This window comes from Chiroxiphia lanceolata, chromosome 15 (genome assembly GCF_009829145.1).
Source record: "Chiroxiphia lanceolata isolate bChiLan1 chromosome 15, bChiLan1.pri, whole genome shotgun sequence".
NCBI lineage: Eukaryota > Metazoa > Chordata > Aves > Passeriformes > Pipridae > Chiroxiphia > Chiroxiphia lanceolata.
This window is the reverse complement of record NC_045651.1, coordinates 14,802,760-14,820,048: the sequence shown is the minus strand read 5'-3', so window position 1 is coordinate 14,820,048 and position 17,289 is coordinate 14,802,760. Positions and strand designations below refer to the sequence as shown.

General features: G+C 37.0%; 1 protein-coding gene across 3 annotated transcripts in view; it reads left to right on the top strand.

Annotated features, from left to right (window-relative positions):
• CNOT6 (CCR4-NOT transcription complex subunit 6) overlaps nt 1-17,289 on the top strand; it is a 33,600-nt gene extending 16,311 nt beyond the window's left edge. Inside the window, exons 3-12 of one of the 3 annotated variants that reach the window (XM_032702876.1) lie at nt 1,513-1,699; nt 5,087-5,172; nt 6,145-6,249; nt 6,341-6,409; nt 7,856-8,013; nt 8,520-8,674; nt 9,654-9,808; nt 10,775-11,005; nt 12,302-12,504; nt 13,174-17,289. In XM_032702876.1, the coding sequence (XP_032558767.1) occupies nt 1,513-1,699; nt 5,087-5,172; nt 6,145-6,249; nt 6,341-6,409; nt 7,856-8,013; nt 8,520-8,674; nt 9,654-9,808; nt 10,775-11,005; nt 12,302-12,504; nt 13,174-13,386 (1,562 nt within the window). In that variant the 3' untranslated portion in view covers nt 13,387-17,289. The remainder of the gene's footprint in view (nt 1-1,512; nt 1,700-5,086; nt 5,173-6,144; nt 6,250-6,340; nt 6,410-7,855; nt 8,014-8,519; nt 8,675-9,653; nt 9,809-10,774; nt 11,006-12,301; nt 12,505-13,173) is intronic. The other 2 variants (XM_032702878.1, XM_032702877.1) reach the window with 2 other exon arrangements.

Here is a 17,289-nt window from a genome sequence, read left to right as displayed (position 1 = left end):
TGCTTCAGGAATCAGCATTATATATCGGCATTAGGCTTGGAATCCTCTTGGACATCTGCTGCTCTGCATAGGAAGTGCATTAAGTGATGGCTCTTTCCTTTCCTGCCTGGTAATCTCACTGCAGGCTCATTCCAGCCAGGAGAGGGAATGAGAGGGGAGAGGCTGGATCAGGGATGTGGATTGGAAATCCTGTCAGCTACAAGGGTTTCTTTGATCACAGTCACCTGTTTGCATTGGGGGTGGGGAAGAGGTGTTAATTCAGTTTTAAAAATGCAAAGAACTATTGATTTGTAGTTAAAACCTTTCAAAAGGCTTCTTAACGAGCATTAGAGCAGCATCAATCCTTTAAAAGCTGAACGCACTTGCCTTGCAAAATAAAGCATGCAGTGTTTTTATTAGTTGTTCACACTGTCTTTTCCTTGCAAAATACTTGGCCATCTAATACAAAAAGGCACAAATGTTTTAACTGCTCTCCTTTAAATCGCTGGGCTTTTTTACTGCAGGGTTTTTTACGCCCCTCACTTTGTTACAGCTTTACTGGAAATGATACCTGTGTTTAAACCTTTTGCCACCAGGGCCTGAGTCCCAGATACACGTGTATCAGTGTAACTTTCCTCAGGCACTAAATATGAGTTCTTCTGTTTTGAAGAAAATCATTTAAGGAAAAGAATTCTGAAGTGTGTATGTTGGTATAATATTAACCAGACTGTTCTTAACATCGATGAGTCACAGTGGGATTTCTAAAGTAACTTTTTGCCTTGGACAAACTGGTGTTGATTCTCCTCTTCTAATGCTTTTGGCGTACAGTGAGATGACTTCTGTAAACGAAAAAGGATCTACTCCTTGGGGAAAAAAAATCTTGGAGAGAAGAAATGTTTTGAGACCTTCTGATGATATCTCACATTCCTTGCATGTGGCAATGTAAAAATCTTGATTCTGTCACACAAATCCATGTTTCCACCCTTCAGTTTATACAAAAAATCATACCTTTTTTTAAATATCTGGCAATAGTTTATGCAGCTTTTAGTTGAATACCAGATGGAAATCCATGTTCTCAACTAAGCATCTTAGTCACCCTAAATATAGTGTTTCTATCTGTTCTTGGCTGGATTAATGCCACAGAATAAAGATTTTTGGTTTGAAAGATGTGCAGAAATAAGGGCCAAAGCTCTTTCATCTCAAACATAAAGCATAATTGAAAAAAATCTGTTTCTTACACCTCTGGTAATTATTAAATTTATGGTCAGCTAGTAAATATGTCTTGTCTTGTCTGAAACTTGAGAAAGATGTTTAAACCTTAAGTTTGAATTGGGAAAAACAACATAAGCATCTCTGGCAATACACTGTATTGTGTGTTGAAAAATTTTTTATCTATAGAATTGATGATTAATGGGATTTTCATTGAATAAAATAATAATGATAAAACCCACAACAAAACCCTAACAAAACTTCTCTCAAATGTGTTACTGCTAAATCTAAAATGTTCTATTTTTCTCTTCCTTCCTTCCACAGGGAAAGTGAGAAGCTTAAGTTCATCATTGTGGACACTGACCCATTTGACAGCTTTGCATCTCAGTGACAATTCCTTATCCCGTATTCCTTCAGACATTGCCAAGCTTCACAATCTGGTATATCTGGACTTGTCCTCGAATAAAATTCGCAGTTTACCAGCAGAGCTCGGAAACATGGTGTCACTCAGGTATGTAAATCTTAACAGGAGTTAAAATTGGTCTTTAATTGTCTTTGTAGCAACAGTTTAAATTTTAGCGTAAGTAAATTCCCCCTTCCTCCCTTCTTATCTGTCTCCTGAATACTTGCTGTGGTCTGTGAAGCTACAGCAGTGCTGGTTTTCTGTGATCTCCTTTTCCAGTGTTGACAGCACAGAATGAGCCTCAGAAGTGCTTGGTTTGATGGCAATCACCTATTTTGTATTTATCCAAGTCAGGTTTCCTTTCAGGCATTTTCTTCCAGACTCTTTTACAAATCTTTTATCTGGTGTTTTTCTCATAGAGTAACTGATGCACCAAAAAATTTACTTTTAACTCATAGCAAGGTAGGAGAGAGGTCAGATTAAACATTTATAATCCTGTTAACTACAATTTTTAGTGATTATTCCTAACAATAGTTCTTATTCTGTTTATTGTATAACAATTACAACATATCTAGTATATCTCCTCCCCACCTTTACTATGATGTAACTGCATTCCTGTGCAAACTGGGGAGGAGGAAAAAATGTTCTAAACACAGCTTTTTGGTGTTTTTTTTTTTTTCCCTTCAATTTTGCAATGCTGAGATGTGTAAAGTTAGCATGGAATGAGAATTCCTTTTGGAATTGAAACATGCATAGTGATGCCTATGCTGATTATACTTAAGGCTGCAGTATTTCACTTTGTAGAAACACTGTTATGTAAATATATAAATTATTTATATAAGACTAAATATTTGCAGGCAACAGTCTTTGACCCAAAGGAAGAGCTTTATCTTAGGTTTATTAGACAGTTGCCAGTAATTGCTTTCATTGCTGTTAATTTTGAAGACACTTATGAACAGCTTTCTTAAATCCAGAAAGTCTAAAAGTAATGAGAATGTTATTAGAAGTAAAGACCACAATAGAGAAATGGGCTGCCAGCACAGCTTTCATGAAACTGGAAGCAAAGCAAGTTTGTGCATAGAAATATCAGTCATTGCATTTTCTTCTCCTTTAGAAAAGTCTGCTCTGTTGGGGAGGATTAAAGTAGCTGATTAAATTGGTACTAAATGCTCAAATTCCAGAGCAGTTCAAGTCTCAACCCTGGAGGCTGAGCAAAGAGATCCTGCTTTGTGAAGCATAATTGGCAGCTCTGTTTTGTAGTGTGTTGTATAGTTGTTTTCAGCTGTGAAGTAGTCTGTTCTGAGTTCTAGTTCTTTGCATTACTTTTTCTGCTAAAAGCAGTTATTAGTAACAGGTTTCTTCTTCCTTTATCCACTCTTGGGGTATTGTGAGCTAGTAACCCTAAATTTATTGGAATATTCTCAAATTCATCTTTGTACTTCATTAACGTCCTTTCAGTCTTCTTCCTTTTACAACATTTTTGTAAGTGTAATGCCCTTGACATGGAGATGGCTCAGCAGTGTGGAGTCAGCAGGAATGTCAGAAGTCATTACACCTTCTGCCCAACACTCCTCCCGATTTATTCTGGCTGTGAGGCTTCAGCTCTTCCAAGTTTCTTTTGAGTAAAGAAGGCTAAATCTTGTAGATGTGAGATGTGTAGCTAAGGTCTAGGATCACACTAGTTTTCTGTTTATGACCTAAACATAACACTTGAGGCCAGGTCTCTGGATATGGAAAGCTGTGCGTTAATCCACAGCATTCTCTCTGTCCTCAGTAACTGCAGCTGGTGTGTGGTTCCTTTTCACTGTGGTGAAGGTGAAGAGAAGCCCATAAGCACATCCTGTGTGATAGTGCACTGCAGGTCTCAGCTGGGCCAGGGTCTTATGTTTCAGGCTGGCTCTTACTGCAGACACTTCCCATGGCTTCTGGAAAGTCGTTCAAACTAACTGTAATTCAATGCTGGGCATTGCTGATATCCTGAGCCACAGAAATCATTTGTGCTCTCACCAGTGAGAACTGATAACAGCTTTTCCAGCTCCCACATCTGGAGCTCTGGGTTTGGTCTGTACAGCAGAGCTCACCCAAGGCTCCTTTCATCTCCCTTTTTACTGCAGATAGTTGAAAAAAGAGGTGTCAGAGCAGTAGGATTTCTGATCTTTGCAGAAAGAGGAGAAAAAATAAACACTGTAACATGTTATCTTGGAAAGCTCAGCTGTAAAACAGATTCTCTTGATATGCTTGAAAGAACTTGAGTGCACCCTTGGTACGTTTGCAGATGACACAGAGTTGGGTGGAAGTGTCAGTCTGCTGGAGGGTAGGAAGGCCCTGCAGAGGGATCGATGGACCGAGGCCAGTTGTGTGAGGTTCAATAAGGTGAAGTGCCAGGTCCTGCACTCTGATCACAACAACCCCCTGCAGTGCTCCAGGCTGGAGGAACAGTGTCTGGAAAGCTGCCTGGGGGGAAAGGACCTGGGAGTGCTGGTTGACAGTGGCTGAGCATGAGCCAGTGTGTGCCCAGATGGCCAAGAAGGCCAATGGCATCATGGCCTGTGTCAGCAGTAGTGTGGCCAGCAGGACCAGGGCAGTGATCATCCCCTTGCACTTGACAATGGTGAGGCCACACCTTGAATCCTGCCTTCAGTTTTGGGCCCCTCACAACAAGAAAGACATTGACAGCTTCAGATGCTGTTATGTAGAAATCTAAAAGAGTTAAGATAACTCTTGGCATCCAGGTTTCCTTTTTTTTTCTTTCTTTTTTTCCTTTTTTGTTGCCCAAAAATACCCTGCAAGTCTCTAGGCACCAAGTTGTAAAAACTTCAAAGCAGCAACTTTATATTGACTGTGATTCTATGAAAGTCTTCACTGCTTAGTGGGAATGTATTTGAGAAAGTGAAAAGCTCCTAACAAGTCCATTTACTTTGCTCAATTTGTTGGGATATTAGAATTCAGGACATGAATTCTGTTACTGTCTGCATATTGGTTCTGTCAGTTAAAAAGCACATATTTTGTCATAACCCTGAAATTATGAAAAAAAAACCACCCAAACCAATGGAAAATTACTGTTGTGAATGACTATTGCATGGTAATGTCATAGTTCTAATCATGCTGCCACAATCCTGGCTTTTTTTCTTATTTGTTTTCAAATAATTTCCCTTTATTTGGTCTTCAGTCACAGCCAAACTGTTTCATGGTCTGGTTTGTCTGAGCTGTTACTGCTTCATCACTTGTAGATATTGAAGTGTTTTATTACTGCTAATGTTTGCAAAATGTCTGACTGTTTAAGATAAAGCTCCTTTCCTCTGTACTTTAATAATACGTGTTTTGTCTGTATGTGTGTCTTGAGTACAGCAGGATTTCCCCAACTATTGCTGTTTAGTCTTTCAATATTGTGGTTTGCAGTATATTGATTCTCTTCTGGTTCAATTGTTGTACTGTACTGCTGCAGACAAATGTTACTCTGTTTTCAGCCCTGTATGATTCTTGCTCTGTCTACAGGGAACTACATTTAAATAACAACCTGTTACGAGTTTTACCTTTTGAGCTGGGAAAACTGTTCCAGTTACAGACTTTGGGTCTGAAAGGTATTACTGCTTTTTCTTTCTTGGTATCCATGCTTGTTTAGTGATATCACTCTCGTAATGGCTGTAGACTGCCAGTTCATAAAATGTTACTGATTAGCAATCCCAGATGCAGCTACTCACTCCACATTTATAAATACTGTTATTTAGGGATTATTTAGAAAAATAACAAGTTTGGCAAAGCAGTGCACACATAAAGAGGTTTACTTCTCTTTTTGCAGAGTGAGCAGAAGCTTTCTATTGCTTGCATAGGGTTTGAATGCAGTGGTGCTTTAACTAAGAAATAGTCTGTAGTTAAATGTAGGCACATCTCAAACCAGAAAGGGAACATGCTTTGTACAGCTGCAGGGCACTGTTGTTTATGCAAGCACCAATTTAAGTCTTTTGCCTTTTTTTTTTTTTTTTTTTTTTTTTTTTTGCTCTGAACTGCTATAAAATTGCTGACCTTGGGTGATTTCAGTCACAAAATCAGGAGCACTGAGGAATATAATACCTCTAAACACTGCTGAGTCTCAAAATCTATTTTTCTCCCCCTTAAACCTGCAGTGTGTGTTGTCCATGACAACTCTTGCAATCTGCTTATGTTTGGCAGATGGCAGAGTCTCTGCTCAGATCTGCCTGGCAGATAAACTGATGGTGGATGTTTCACTCACGCCGAGCAGAGGTGGCTCCTGTGTTTGGGCTCATCAGCTCAGCCTGTGTGTTGTGCCACACCAGTTCTTCACTACTCCTTGGTCCAGGGACCACCCCTGGGAGGTCAGTCAGAAGGCAGTCTCAGGAGGGGTTGTGGTAACTTCACTAGAGCAATCTACACATCCAGTGTTTTGTGGGATTGAAGACCTGAGATCTGAAACCCCAAAATAGTTCATAGTAGGTGCAGTATCTTTTCTCCCAGAGGCCAGCTTTAAACACTGATATGTAAGTTTGTAATAGTTCTGTATATTTTATTCAATATTCCTGTGAATTGGTTTGCAGGAAACCCACTTACACAGGATATTCTGAACCTGTATCAGGAACCAGATGGGACACGAAGGCTACTGAACTATTTGCTTGATAATTTGGCAGGTACTGCAAAAAGAAGTAAGTGATCATTCTTAAAACATTTATTTCTGCTGTGTAAAATATATGTGATTATAATTTGTTGTATCTCTATTTTAAAATGTTCCCATAGTTTCGACAGAACAGCCACCTCCAAGATCTTGGATTATGTTGCAAGAACCGGACCGTACAAGACCAACAGGTACTGTAACACTGGAAGGGCTTTTCCTTTCTTCTTCCTTTTTTCCTTTTAATGAAAGCTGTTGATCTTTACTGGGGGAAAAAAAAAAAATCAGTGCTTAAATTAACCAGTCATCTCTGCAGTGCTGACCAGCCAGCTGAAGTCGTTCTGTCCCAGTTGGAACACCTGTTCCAGATTTACTCATGGTTTACTCTGAAGTAATTTCTTTTTAATTAACGTCCTTCTCACAGGAATTGAAATTGTTGTCCACAATTAGATAAATAGTGGAATTTTAACAGGCTTAATTTAACACTTGTTGAAGAATAAAAAAATGGAAGAATATGAGCATAATTTCCGAAAAACATAGTTGGGGTTTTTTTTAAGTAACCAGTGTATTATCTTTGACTGCACTTTTCTTGCTGTTGGGATTCAAGTAAGTTTAATTCTTTGCTGATTTTTTTGCTGCATAAATTGTCTAAAATATAGCCCTTTCTATTTACCTGCACACCGAAAATTGGTGTATTTCTCAGTTACTGCAGTGACCTCTCTTTCAGGGCTGTTGCACGTTACTTTCCCCTGTTGATTTTATTAAGGCAGTTGCTTCAAAGGTCATGCTGCAAATGCAGCTTGTCTTTTGCTGTCACCTGTTTATTTGTTTGTTTTCAAAATGCTGGGCTTTAAAACAATCAGCCCCAGATTGTTTCCTCAGTTTTCAGTATCTTCAAACAATGGTCTTGGGTTTTTTTTCCCCATGTTTTAGAGGAACTCCGAGTAAGGTTCAAGTATCTCATTCCTTAAGTGCTTCTGAAAAGCAAGCAAACCCCAAAAAAGCAATGAAGCAACCCCCTAAATCCATGCTGCTGGATTACATGTCAAGTTGCCCCAAACTGTCTCATTATTATATTACTCCTATTTCAAAAGAATATAGAGAGTAGATGTTTCGTGTCTTCTGCCTGAATTGTAAGCTTTTCGAGGTGGAAATAGCTGGGGGGTTATTTTGCCTATACCTTTTCTTTGTTTGAAGAGATCCTTAGCCTGCTGTTACAGTTTGTGATGGTAATAACTAAGGTAGATTTTAAAGAATCTTAATTAAAGACTTGCAGACTTTTATATAGCTGGCAAATATAAGTGTTCAGATACATTTACCTTGGTTTGGGTTTTCCACAGTACAGCACCACTTAGCAAAAAATATGTTTGTCTGCTGTTTACTGCATTAATCATATAAGGGGTGGGGGGTGTTTGTTCCCTAATTAAATGCTAGAAAACAGATGCCAGAAGTCCAGAGTTGTAATTTTTCTCCCTAGAAAGCCTGACAGTTTTTCTCAGCGTAGATAAATATGCTGTGTTTTGGTTGGAACAAATGAGGCACGAATTGATGAATTTGCAGAAGACAAAAGCCAAGAACATAACTGTATAGTTTTTTAATATATCAGTGTGTAATTATTGATTGAAATCACTGTTCTGCAGCCTTGTTCTCTGTGATGTGTTACAACGTCCTCTGTGACAAATATGCCACCCGGCAGCTGTATGGCTATTGTCCATCTTGGGCCTTGAACTGGGAATACAGAAAAAAAGCCATTATGCAGGAAATCCTGAGCTGCAATGCTGACATCATAAGCCTGCAGGTAAAAGACACACCATTCTTTGTTTCTATTCCCATGTGCCGGGTTTCTTCACGTTAAATGTATTTATAGTAAACGTTCTGTTTTCAAAACCTTGTGGAAACAAAAGAAAAAAAGAAGCGGTGTTTAGAACGTTATTTGTTGCTTGACATCAAAAGAATGCTTTCAGCCCCCGCAGTTGGAATGGGAACCAGCAGCCCCTGATCAAAGAAATGTACATGGGGGTGTCTTTGTGCCCGTGTGTGTATGTGGGGCTCTAATTGACACATTTTCAAATAAGAGGCTTGAGATAATCATAACTCGGGGGATTACAGAAATCCATTTATATTTTCTTAAAATAAGGATATTGCTCTCAAATTTGCATTCTCTGATGCACTTAATTCCTAGATTTCTTTTTTGCCTTAAATCTAATTTGAAAGTGATTTACACTTCTGAAGAGTCTAAATAATATCAGTCTTCTGTGTTTTGCTAACAGCACGTTCATGCTGTTCTGCCTTATAACTTTACAGGAGGTTGAAACGGAACAGTACTACAGCTTTTTCCTGGTAGAGTTGAAAGAACGTGGCTACAATGGATTCTTCAGTCCAAAATCTAGAGCTAGGACAATGTCAGAACAGGAAAGAAAACATGTTGATGGTTGTGCAATATTTTTCAAAACAGAAAAGTAAGTGATGTGTTTTGCAAAACCTTCTGTTGTCTCTTGCTTGTCTTTCACATAATTTCTCAGGTCAGTCTAGAGCTTACACAGTTTGGCATTAATTGCCCTTTTGTAGCCATGCAGGGTTTCTTACAGAGCAGTCCTACCCCTAGAAGGAGTGGTCTGTGTGAGAGAAATCATTCTGTGTAGAATTAGCAGTAAAACATTTTACCTTGAAGTTTTCTTTTAAGGTGAAATTTCATTTTGTTTGAGCAGTGCTGGTTTGGGAGTTCACTAAATTATACTTCAATTGTTGAGTGTCTGTGTCCCAACCATTAGGTGGTAATAATAAAGAAAGAAGAAATTAATGAAAAATGAAGCAAATTTCCTTGTTTGTTTGTTTGGGGTTTTTTTTGAGTAAAGGAATTTATAATCCCCCAAATTGCTGAAATAAGATCTCAGATAGCATTGACTTTTTGATGTATTAGGCTTCTGGTAAATTGAAAGACAAAGCACTTGGTATCACTCCATGCTTCTGTAGAAAAAAGTAATCATTTAAGAGCTGTAGATACTGGTTGTATCATATTGCACTTGCACAGCTGTTTGGATTTGAGGGTAGTAATGTCCCTTCCATTCCTGTGTGTCCACAATTAGTGCAGGTGCCAGTTTTGATGCCAAGTGGCTTATTAAAATTATTTAGTCCCTCTCTGTTAAACCTGCATCTTTGACCTCAAAACTGATGCAGAATTAAAAACAAGCTTGACTTTTTTATAGTGTCTCTCTCAATAAAATCTTTTAATTGAAACTAAAGTAGTATAAAATACATGAAAATTGCTCAGAAAACTATATCCCTTGATTTCAGTTTAGGATTTTATGAATTCATGTGACTGGTTGAGACTTTCACATCATAAACATGTTTGAGATTCAATTAAAAGGTGAATTATCTATAACGTTTCCTATTGTATCTGGCTGCTGAAAAAAGTATACATGATGTTTTTTCTTTCAGATTTACTTTGGTTCAAAAACATACTGTTGAGTTCAATCAGCTAGCAATGGCAAACTCAGAAGGGTCAGAAGCTATGCTGAACAGAGTTATGACAAAAGATAACATTGGAGTTGCTGTACTGCTAGAACTGCGAAAGGAATTGATAGAAATGTCATGTAAGTCCCATTTAATTTATTTTTTAAAATAGATTCTATTTTGTAAATGAAAAAACTGACTTTTGTCATAGTTAAACAAGAGAAACTAGGTTCTGCAGGTGAATATGGCTTTGCACATTGTATGTTCAGACAAATTTATTCCCAAAGGAGATTTGGGGAAAAGTCACATTGTTTAAATTATGAAGATTTTTCCCCACACACACTTAAATTTTTTAAGGGAAAAGAAGCTATAAAGACTTGAGGTTGAGTGATTTTGTTGTTGGTTTTTTGGTGGTGGTTTTTTTCCCCTTTTTATAAGTATCAAAGAATTGATGGTGTTAGTTGTGTGTATCTGCATCATTTTAGCTTGTTATTTTCTTTCTGTTGTCATACAACCTGTTTGTTCTGCCCTGTCATTCTTAATTTAGGAAATGTAAATTGGCTTTATAAGTATCGCAGTGGGAACCTACTCAACCTGTGTTATATTTATCCAAATGATATTCTGTTAGTTCACATTCTAACAAACAAGCCTTTTAAAAAACACTTCTAGCAAGAGAGGTAACTTAGAATGTGGATAACAGAATTCAGAACTCACTGCCTAATAAGATATGAGCAGTGCCTGTTTACTGTCACAGCCTGAGGAAAACATGTAATTTTTTAGAACAACACTATTTGCCTGTAATTAGGATTATCTGTTATTTATGTTAATTCACAGCATTCTTGGATACATAAACATCACATGTAACAAGGTGGTTGATCCGTTAATGGTCTTGAAAGTGAAATATCGTTCCTAATGCTTTACATCCACTAAAACACTTGGTAGATGTAAGAGGACTTGTCTGACCCTCTTGATTTGAATGGTATTAACCCTCTTGAAGTCATACTGGTATTTTATGTTTTGGTTCCCTCAAACATTTTGTTTAAACTGCAGTAACACTGTTTTCTGTTGCCGACCATGTCAAGTAAATAACTGATTTTAAATTTTAGCTGGAAAGCCACATCTTGGGATGGAAAAGCAGCTAGTTCTTGTAGCTAATGCACATATGCATTGGGACCCAGATTATTCTGATGTGAAGCTGGTTCAGACTATGATGTTCCTGTCCGAGGTAAAGAACATTATTGATAAAGCTTCTCGTAGTCTCAAACCTGGTGTTTCGGGAGAACTTGGAACCATTCCACTTGTACTGTGTGCAGATCTCAATTCTCTACCAGACTCTGGTAAGAGTTCTATTTCATATTCTTTAGACTGTTTCAAGTGTGTAACAATTTAAAGTTCTTGCTTTTTTAAAGGAGTTTTCAACTTAGAGAATGCACTGTTTGATAATATAAACTCTAAAGCTACTACGAGAATAGAAGTAAGAGAGAGAAGGTAAAACTGTTTCATTTGTGAGTGACTTTATTGTTATGCAGTAGTATAGCTATGTCAGGTCTTTCAGAAGCATTTCCCACTATTATCTTAAAATACAGGAATGGAAAGGAAAAAAATATCTTCCAGAAATAACTGGAAACATGAGTGTGTCTGATAATTGGGTTTTCTTAATTGTAAGCGTGAGAAGATAATTTCTTATCTTTAAAGTTGCCACCATACAATCATTTTTTGTACCCCATTTTTTGTAGAGCTTCTAAAATTCAGTATATCCCCTTCAGACAGGAACTCTTCAGAGCTCTTTATTAACAGGGAACTTTATTTTTTTACTTGGTGGCAACTTCATAAAGTGTGAGAGAAGAACAGATTCAGTGATTGCCACCTTGGCTTTCTCAGGTACCCAGCTGAAGTGCTGAACTCAAGAGCCATCCTTCCTTTCTTATTGATGGTTGTTCAATGTAATAATCTCCATTCTTGGTCCCCTTTCCTTTGGGCTTCATCTTGGCAACTCTTAACATCTGTTAGGGTTGAGAGGAGCAGTTATTGCTCAGCAGGACTGGAAATTTGATTCTTTTTGATCCCAGGAAGCCCAATATCTCCAGTGGCAATTGCAGTTCACATGTCTCATTGTCTTCAGAACAATGAACTGCTTCAACACAGTTATTCTGAAACTGAGGCACAGTCACAGTTTTCCATGACACAAGTCTTGTCCATTTGGCTTTGCAGCCCCTTTAAAGTTAACTTTATTTGAAGTAGACTTTCAGAAGTTGGCTCTTTAGCAACACTTTAGCTGAAGAACATTGAAGGACAGGACCTGAGCATAGAAGCAAGGAGAGAAGGAAGCTGACTGCCTAGCACTGATAGAATTTTACTTCTGAATTTTTCATCTTCCCTTTCCCAACCTATTCCTTATTAACCTTCTCATTTTTTTCTAATCAAAGCACGCCTCTTTATTTTAGGTGACATTTACTCATGATATACATTGTCCTGTAATATTTTAAAAGAAATACTGTTAACTGTATTGTGTGCATGTTAAGGTTTTGCTTATATAAAGCATAAAGTTGCATGTATGACTTCAAGAACCTAAATACATTTATTTACTGAGTGGCTGTTAATCCCCTCCTGTGTGTATGTGTGTCTCTTAATAGGTGTCGTTGAGTACTTGAGCACTGGCGGAGTGGAAACAAACCACAAAGATTTTAAGGAACTGAGATACAATGAAAGTCTCACTAACTTCAGCTGTAATGGGAAAAATGGGACAACAAATGGAAGAATTACACATGGTTTCAAGTTGAAGAGTGCCTATGAGAATGGTCTAATGCCTTACACAAATTACACATTTGACTTCAAGGTAAGGACTTGGCTGCTATTTCGGAAAAGTTTTTTCCAGTTTTAAGTGTAACTAATGAGATTTGCTGTATGAAGTTTAACAAATAAGTTAATCTGTGCAGCTAACTAGATTCACCAAGTTTATATTTAAAACATAGCAAACTAGAATGCCCAACACTTTGGTCTCCTGGAAACCAGATTTTCCTTTTTCTTTTTAGTAACTTGCAATAGATTTGCAAGAATTGGAGTGCTGTTAACCTTCCCTGTAAACGGTATTTTAATACCCCAAGCTAAATGACACAGTACAACAGGAGCACTTAAGCTGTCAACTGCAAGGAAATAATCCATGTTGCTTCTGGAAAAGTTCTCTGTTGCCCAGTGAAAACAAGGATGGCTTTTTTCCTCCTCAAAACCAGAGCCAAATGGGATTTGAAGCTCTGTAGGAGGTTGGAAATTACAACCCACAGAAGCATAGCAGAAGTGATACAGGGTGGGCTTTTCTTTTGTTTTCCTAATCTATACTGAGCAACCCATGGGATATAGGAAGAAGAAATCTCCTAAACTGATGATGTGCTATAGAGAAGGAATGGGGTATTTCAGTTACCAGTAACACTGAGCTCACCTCTTGTTTGGGAGAATAACTTTAGTCATGAATAAACACTAACAATGTTTTTTTTCCCTCTTGTTTTAGGGTATTATTGATTACATCTTCTACTCTAAACCTCAGCTAAACATACTTGGCATTCTTGGACCTTTGGATCATCATTGGTTAATAGAGAACAATATAAGTGGTTGTCCACATCCACTCATCCCTTCTGACCACTTCTCACTTTTTGCACAACTGGAGCTTTTGCTGCCTTTCCTGCCTCCTGTAAATGGAATCCATCTCCCTGGCAGGAGGTAGTCAAATACATTTTAGAGGGCAACCTCAATCTAACTTGTATAATTGTAAAATCTGAATATAGAGGAGTGAGGTATGGCCAACAGGGATTTTTTTTTTTTCTTAATAATCTTAATCTTAAATCTAATTATTTGCTAAAGACATAGTAAAAGCCAGGTGCTATCAACAGACACAATTCTGAGCCCAATATACTTTGTATACTGTTCGACAGCGATCGGTGCATTTGCACCCTTCTTTAATACGTTACAATTAACCTTCCTGTTTCTTTTATCCAACGTGACATTTTCATGCCTTGAAATAGGGAATTGTTATACAGTGTATTCTCTTTGCACAGTTATCTGTAGCACTACTTTTTTGAGGCCAGTAGGAACATCCACAGAACATTCTCCGTACTTCACTCCCTCCTTTTTCAGACTTGTTTGTAAAATATAGAATTTGAATTTAGCCTTTATTGATTGTATATGAACAACAGAAAACCTGATTTATGAGATTTTGTACTTTAAAAAAAAAAAAAGAAAATTCAGATTTGGAAAATGATTGTATTGTAAACTAAGGCTAAATTTTTATCTGTTTTCATGTGTTATAAAGGCCAGCTTGTAAAAGAGGTTGTCACAGGTTTTCTCTGCTAGTGATTTGCACTGTTAGGGTTTCGTTAGCCCTTTTATACTACTTTTTATGTTCAATTGAGAACGTTGCTTTCAAAATCCAAACCTATAAAATCTTAATATCTTACAGAGATAACTAAATACATTCTGCCTATTTCTGATTTTTTAAAAAAAAAGAGAAAAGCATAGAGTTCTCGCAGAACAGATAAGCTAAGCAGTGAATATAAGTAGACATGTATGGATTGAAAGTTATTGCTGATGTGTATACACTCAGATATTTTTCTCATCTCTAACTTTTGAAGTAAAATCTAGGGATACTTGTGTACAGCTTCTTCATTTCTGTTTTAAATATTTGTCCTATCTCCACTGTGCCTGCTTAAATTTGTTCTCAACTAGCACTGCCTGTGCATGCAGAGAGATCCTGTGCATCCTCTTTTATTTTTTTAAATAATGTTAACACTTGTGAAAATTTTATGAAGATACTTTTGTATAAGCTGTGGCATCTTTTTTTCCTTTGTGAAGCATTGAATATCACACTTTGGAACATGTTCAGGTTATGGGTACACAGTTTCTAGCTTCTAATGCCCATGCACTGCTTCTTTCAGTGTCATTGCACAGTGCCGTTTTTCCCACTAAGAATTACTATCATGTGGATTCTCTTTCGTTTCAGTGTGTTCCTCAGTTTCAGAAAGTATAATTCCTTGAAGATACAAACCTAGCCCTACATTTTCTATTAATGAAGCAGTGTAAAATAAATGAATTTTCAATACAGGTCCCAAAGACAATTCTTCAGATCATTGTTTTTTAAAGTGACCAAGTCTTATTTTAAAGTGTCAAGCAAGACTGAAGTTCTGGTGTACCCTCAGTGCCATTTGTGTCATGAAGCCAAGTATGTAACAGCTTAAAAATTTAACTTGTCTATTTCTATCCTAAAAGGGAGAATTTATCGTCTCCTTAAACTAATACAACTTGAATAATCAATGTAAAAAAAAAAAATAAATAAAGGAGATAGAGAGCTTGGTCTTAAACAGCTTTTGTTTCAGCTGCGGGCAGGGAAGCAAAAGGACACTGAGCATTAAGAGAAAACTTTCTAAATATTGTGAATTTTTTTATATATAAGAGAATGAATTGGTAATAATGATTCAAAATTTTATTGAAAAGTAGTCAGCACACAAGTGTGCTCAAACCGTTCTGTTTTAAGCTCAAAGTGAAAATTGCAAACAGTTCGGATGTGTAAAATGTACATTTTAAAATTTCAATAGGAGAAATCTTGATCTTGAATCCTTGTCTGGGACCTGATCTCTTGGGGTTATTTTGTTTTGGTTTTAGTTGTAAAAACACCAACCATGTCCAGTTTATAATCAGTACATTGAAATGCTGGTAGTATTGCTGTAGTAGACTTAATGCGTAGTGTTATTTTTTTTCTGTTTGTTTTTTGGGGTTTTTTTGTAAAGTGTGAATAAAAGGTGTTATACTCATGTTTCCTTAATGATGTCTTGGTAATGTACATCATGACAATTTCCAGTAATGATGAGCCAATTTAGCTTGTCAGACTAAGCAAACTATTTTTCTTTTCTGATTATCTGGATTGTGTAAGGAGTCCAGAAAGCTTTACAGAAGGGGAAGGGAAGCACTTACTCATTTTGTATTTTTAGAGGGGGATAATTTACTTTATTAGATGCTGGAGCTTGAGTGCACTTGTTAGATTCTAAAGGTTTGAGCTTTATCCAGTATGTGTTCTCCTCTATTGCTTAGTCTTAAAAAAATATTTGGATTTATGACAGCATGTGAAAATATGGCCCCTTGTGCTTTTGGAGACACAACTGTTCCTGCTGAGTCACCCTACGGTCTAAGGGTCCATTTGAATAACTGTTTCCTCCAGCTTTTTTATACTGTCCATCAGGTCCTGATTGAAAACCCACTGAATCCACTGAAGACACTCCTTTGACTTCACTGGGTTTTAACTGGACTGCAGCTGTGACTCGGGGGCTGAAGGAAGGAAGGAGAAATGTTTTGAATATAGGGAAAGACCAGATGGCACCAAAACAGAGCTGAGATTAACTTTGTCAAACAATCTTTCAAAGAAAACATATTCTTGTGTCAAACAAATCTAACTCAAAAGTCTCAATTTCCAGCTATAACATAGAATAAGGCAATAAACCGTGTCTTCACAAAATCAAAATGTTTGCTTCATAGTTTTTAACATGCAATGGTTATTTGCAATATTTTTATTCAAGGTGGTTTTGGGTGTTGCCATAATGTACCTTCAGTGTTCTTGTTGTAAAAGCACATACAGCAAAAGTCACAGAACATCCTTGGGGTTGAAAGGATTTATTTAGGTTAGACCAGGCTTTTTTCCACTTAAAGTACACTCTGCCATATCTTGTCTAGTTTTATTTACATTTACCAAGAATTCTGGGTGTCAAAAGTGTAAATTGAAATATACCTTTAACTGAAAGAATTGATTAGAGTACAAGACTAATACCACAAGTTACTGCTTTTATCATAACACAAATAGGGGGGAAAGGAGCATATAAGTTGGTGCAAGTTGTAATTATTTTGTCCTTTTAGCAGCTTTAAATTAAAAAAAAAAAAGGTAAAATTGGCTAGCATTTGACAGAACTATTTTGAGAACATTGTGTGCATCTTTGATGTAACTTTAGCAAGTCTCTCAAGGTGGTGTTTTTTTTTTTTTAGAGCAGGCTTAGAAAATACCTTTATGCTTTGCTTTTTCAGCCACACAAAACCTGTATGAAAGACAAAATAATTGCAACACCGTTGGGGGGAGGGGAGAAAACTAATTACACTGTAAAACTTTAAAAAAGTTCAGTTAACCGCTTCAGTAGCAAGCCTTTCTCATTCAGCCAGACACAGTATTTTTTAGTATGTTAACTGCTATTCTTTTCCTTTGGTTGCATAAATTTGTAACACTTAAGTGTCTTGGTATGTTTAAGTAGTGTCTAAAATAGAATATCTTAGTCTTTATTCACAGTACTTCTGTATAATGTGTAATGCACTGGACTAACTCTTGTTTACCATTCATGTAACAAAAACCAGCACATTATCTGCACTAAGCTCAAAGAATGTTGCATTTGTCTATAGGCAGCTCTTCAATAAGATAAATGGGAAACTGAATATGGTCTGATGGTAAACAAGGGCTTTTACTGTTCTCTTCAGTGGAACTTTCTTCTTGGTCAAATTTTAACTAGTTAGTATTATATTTATATACAGGGTCTTCTTTTTCTTTACCAATGTATTTTCCTACTCATAGCTGACCAATAAATCCAATATCTGTTTCAAA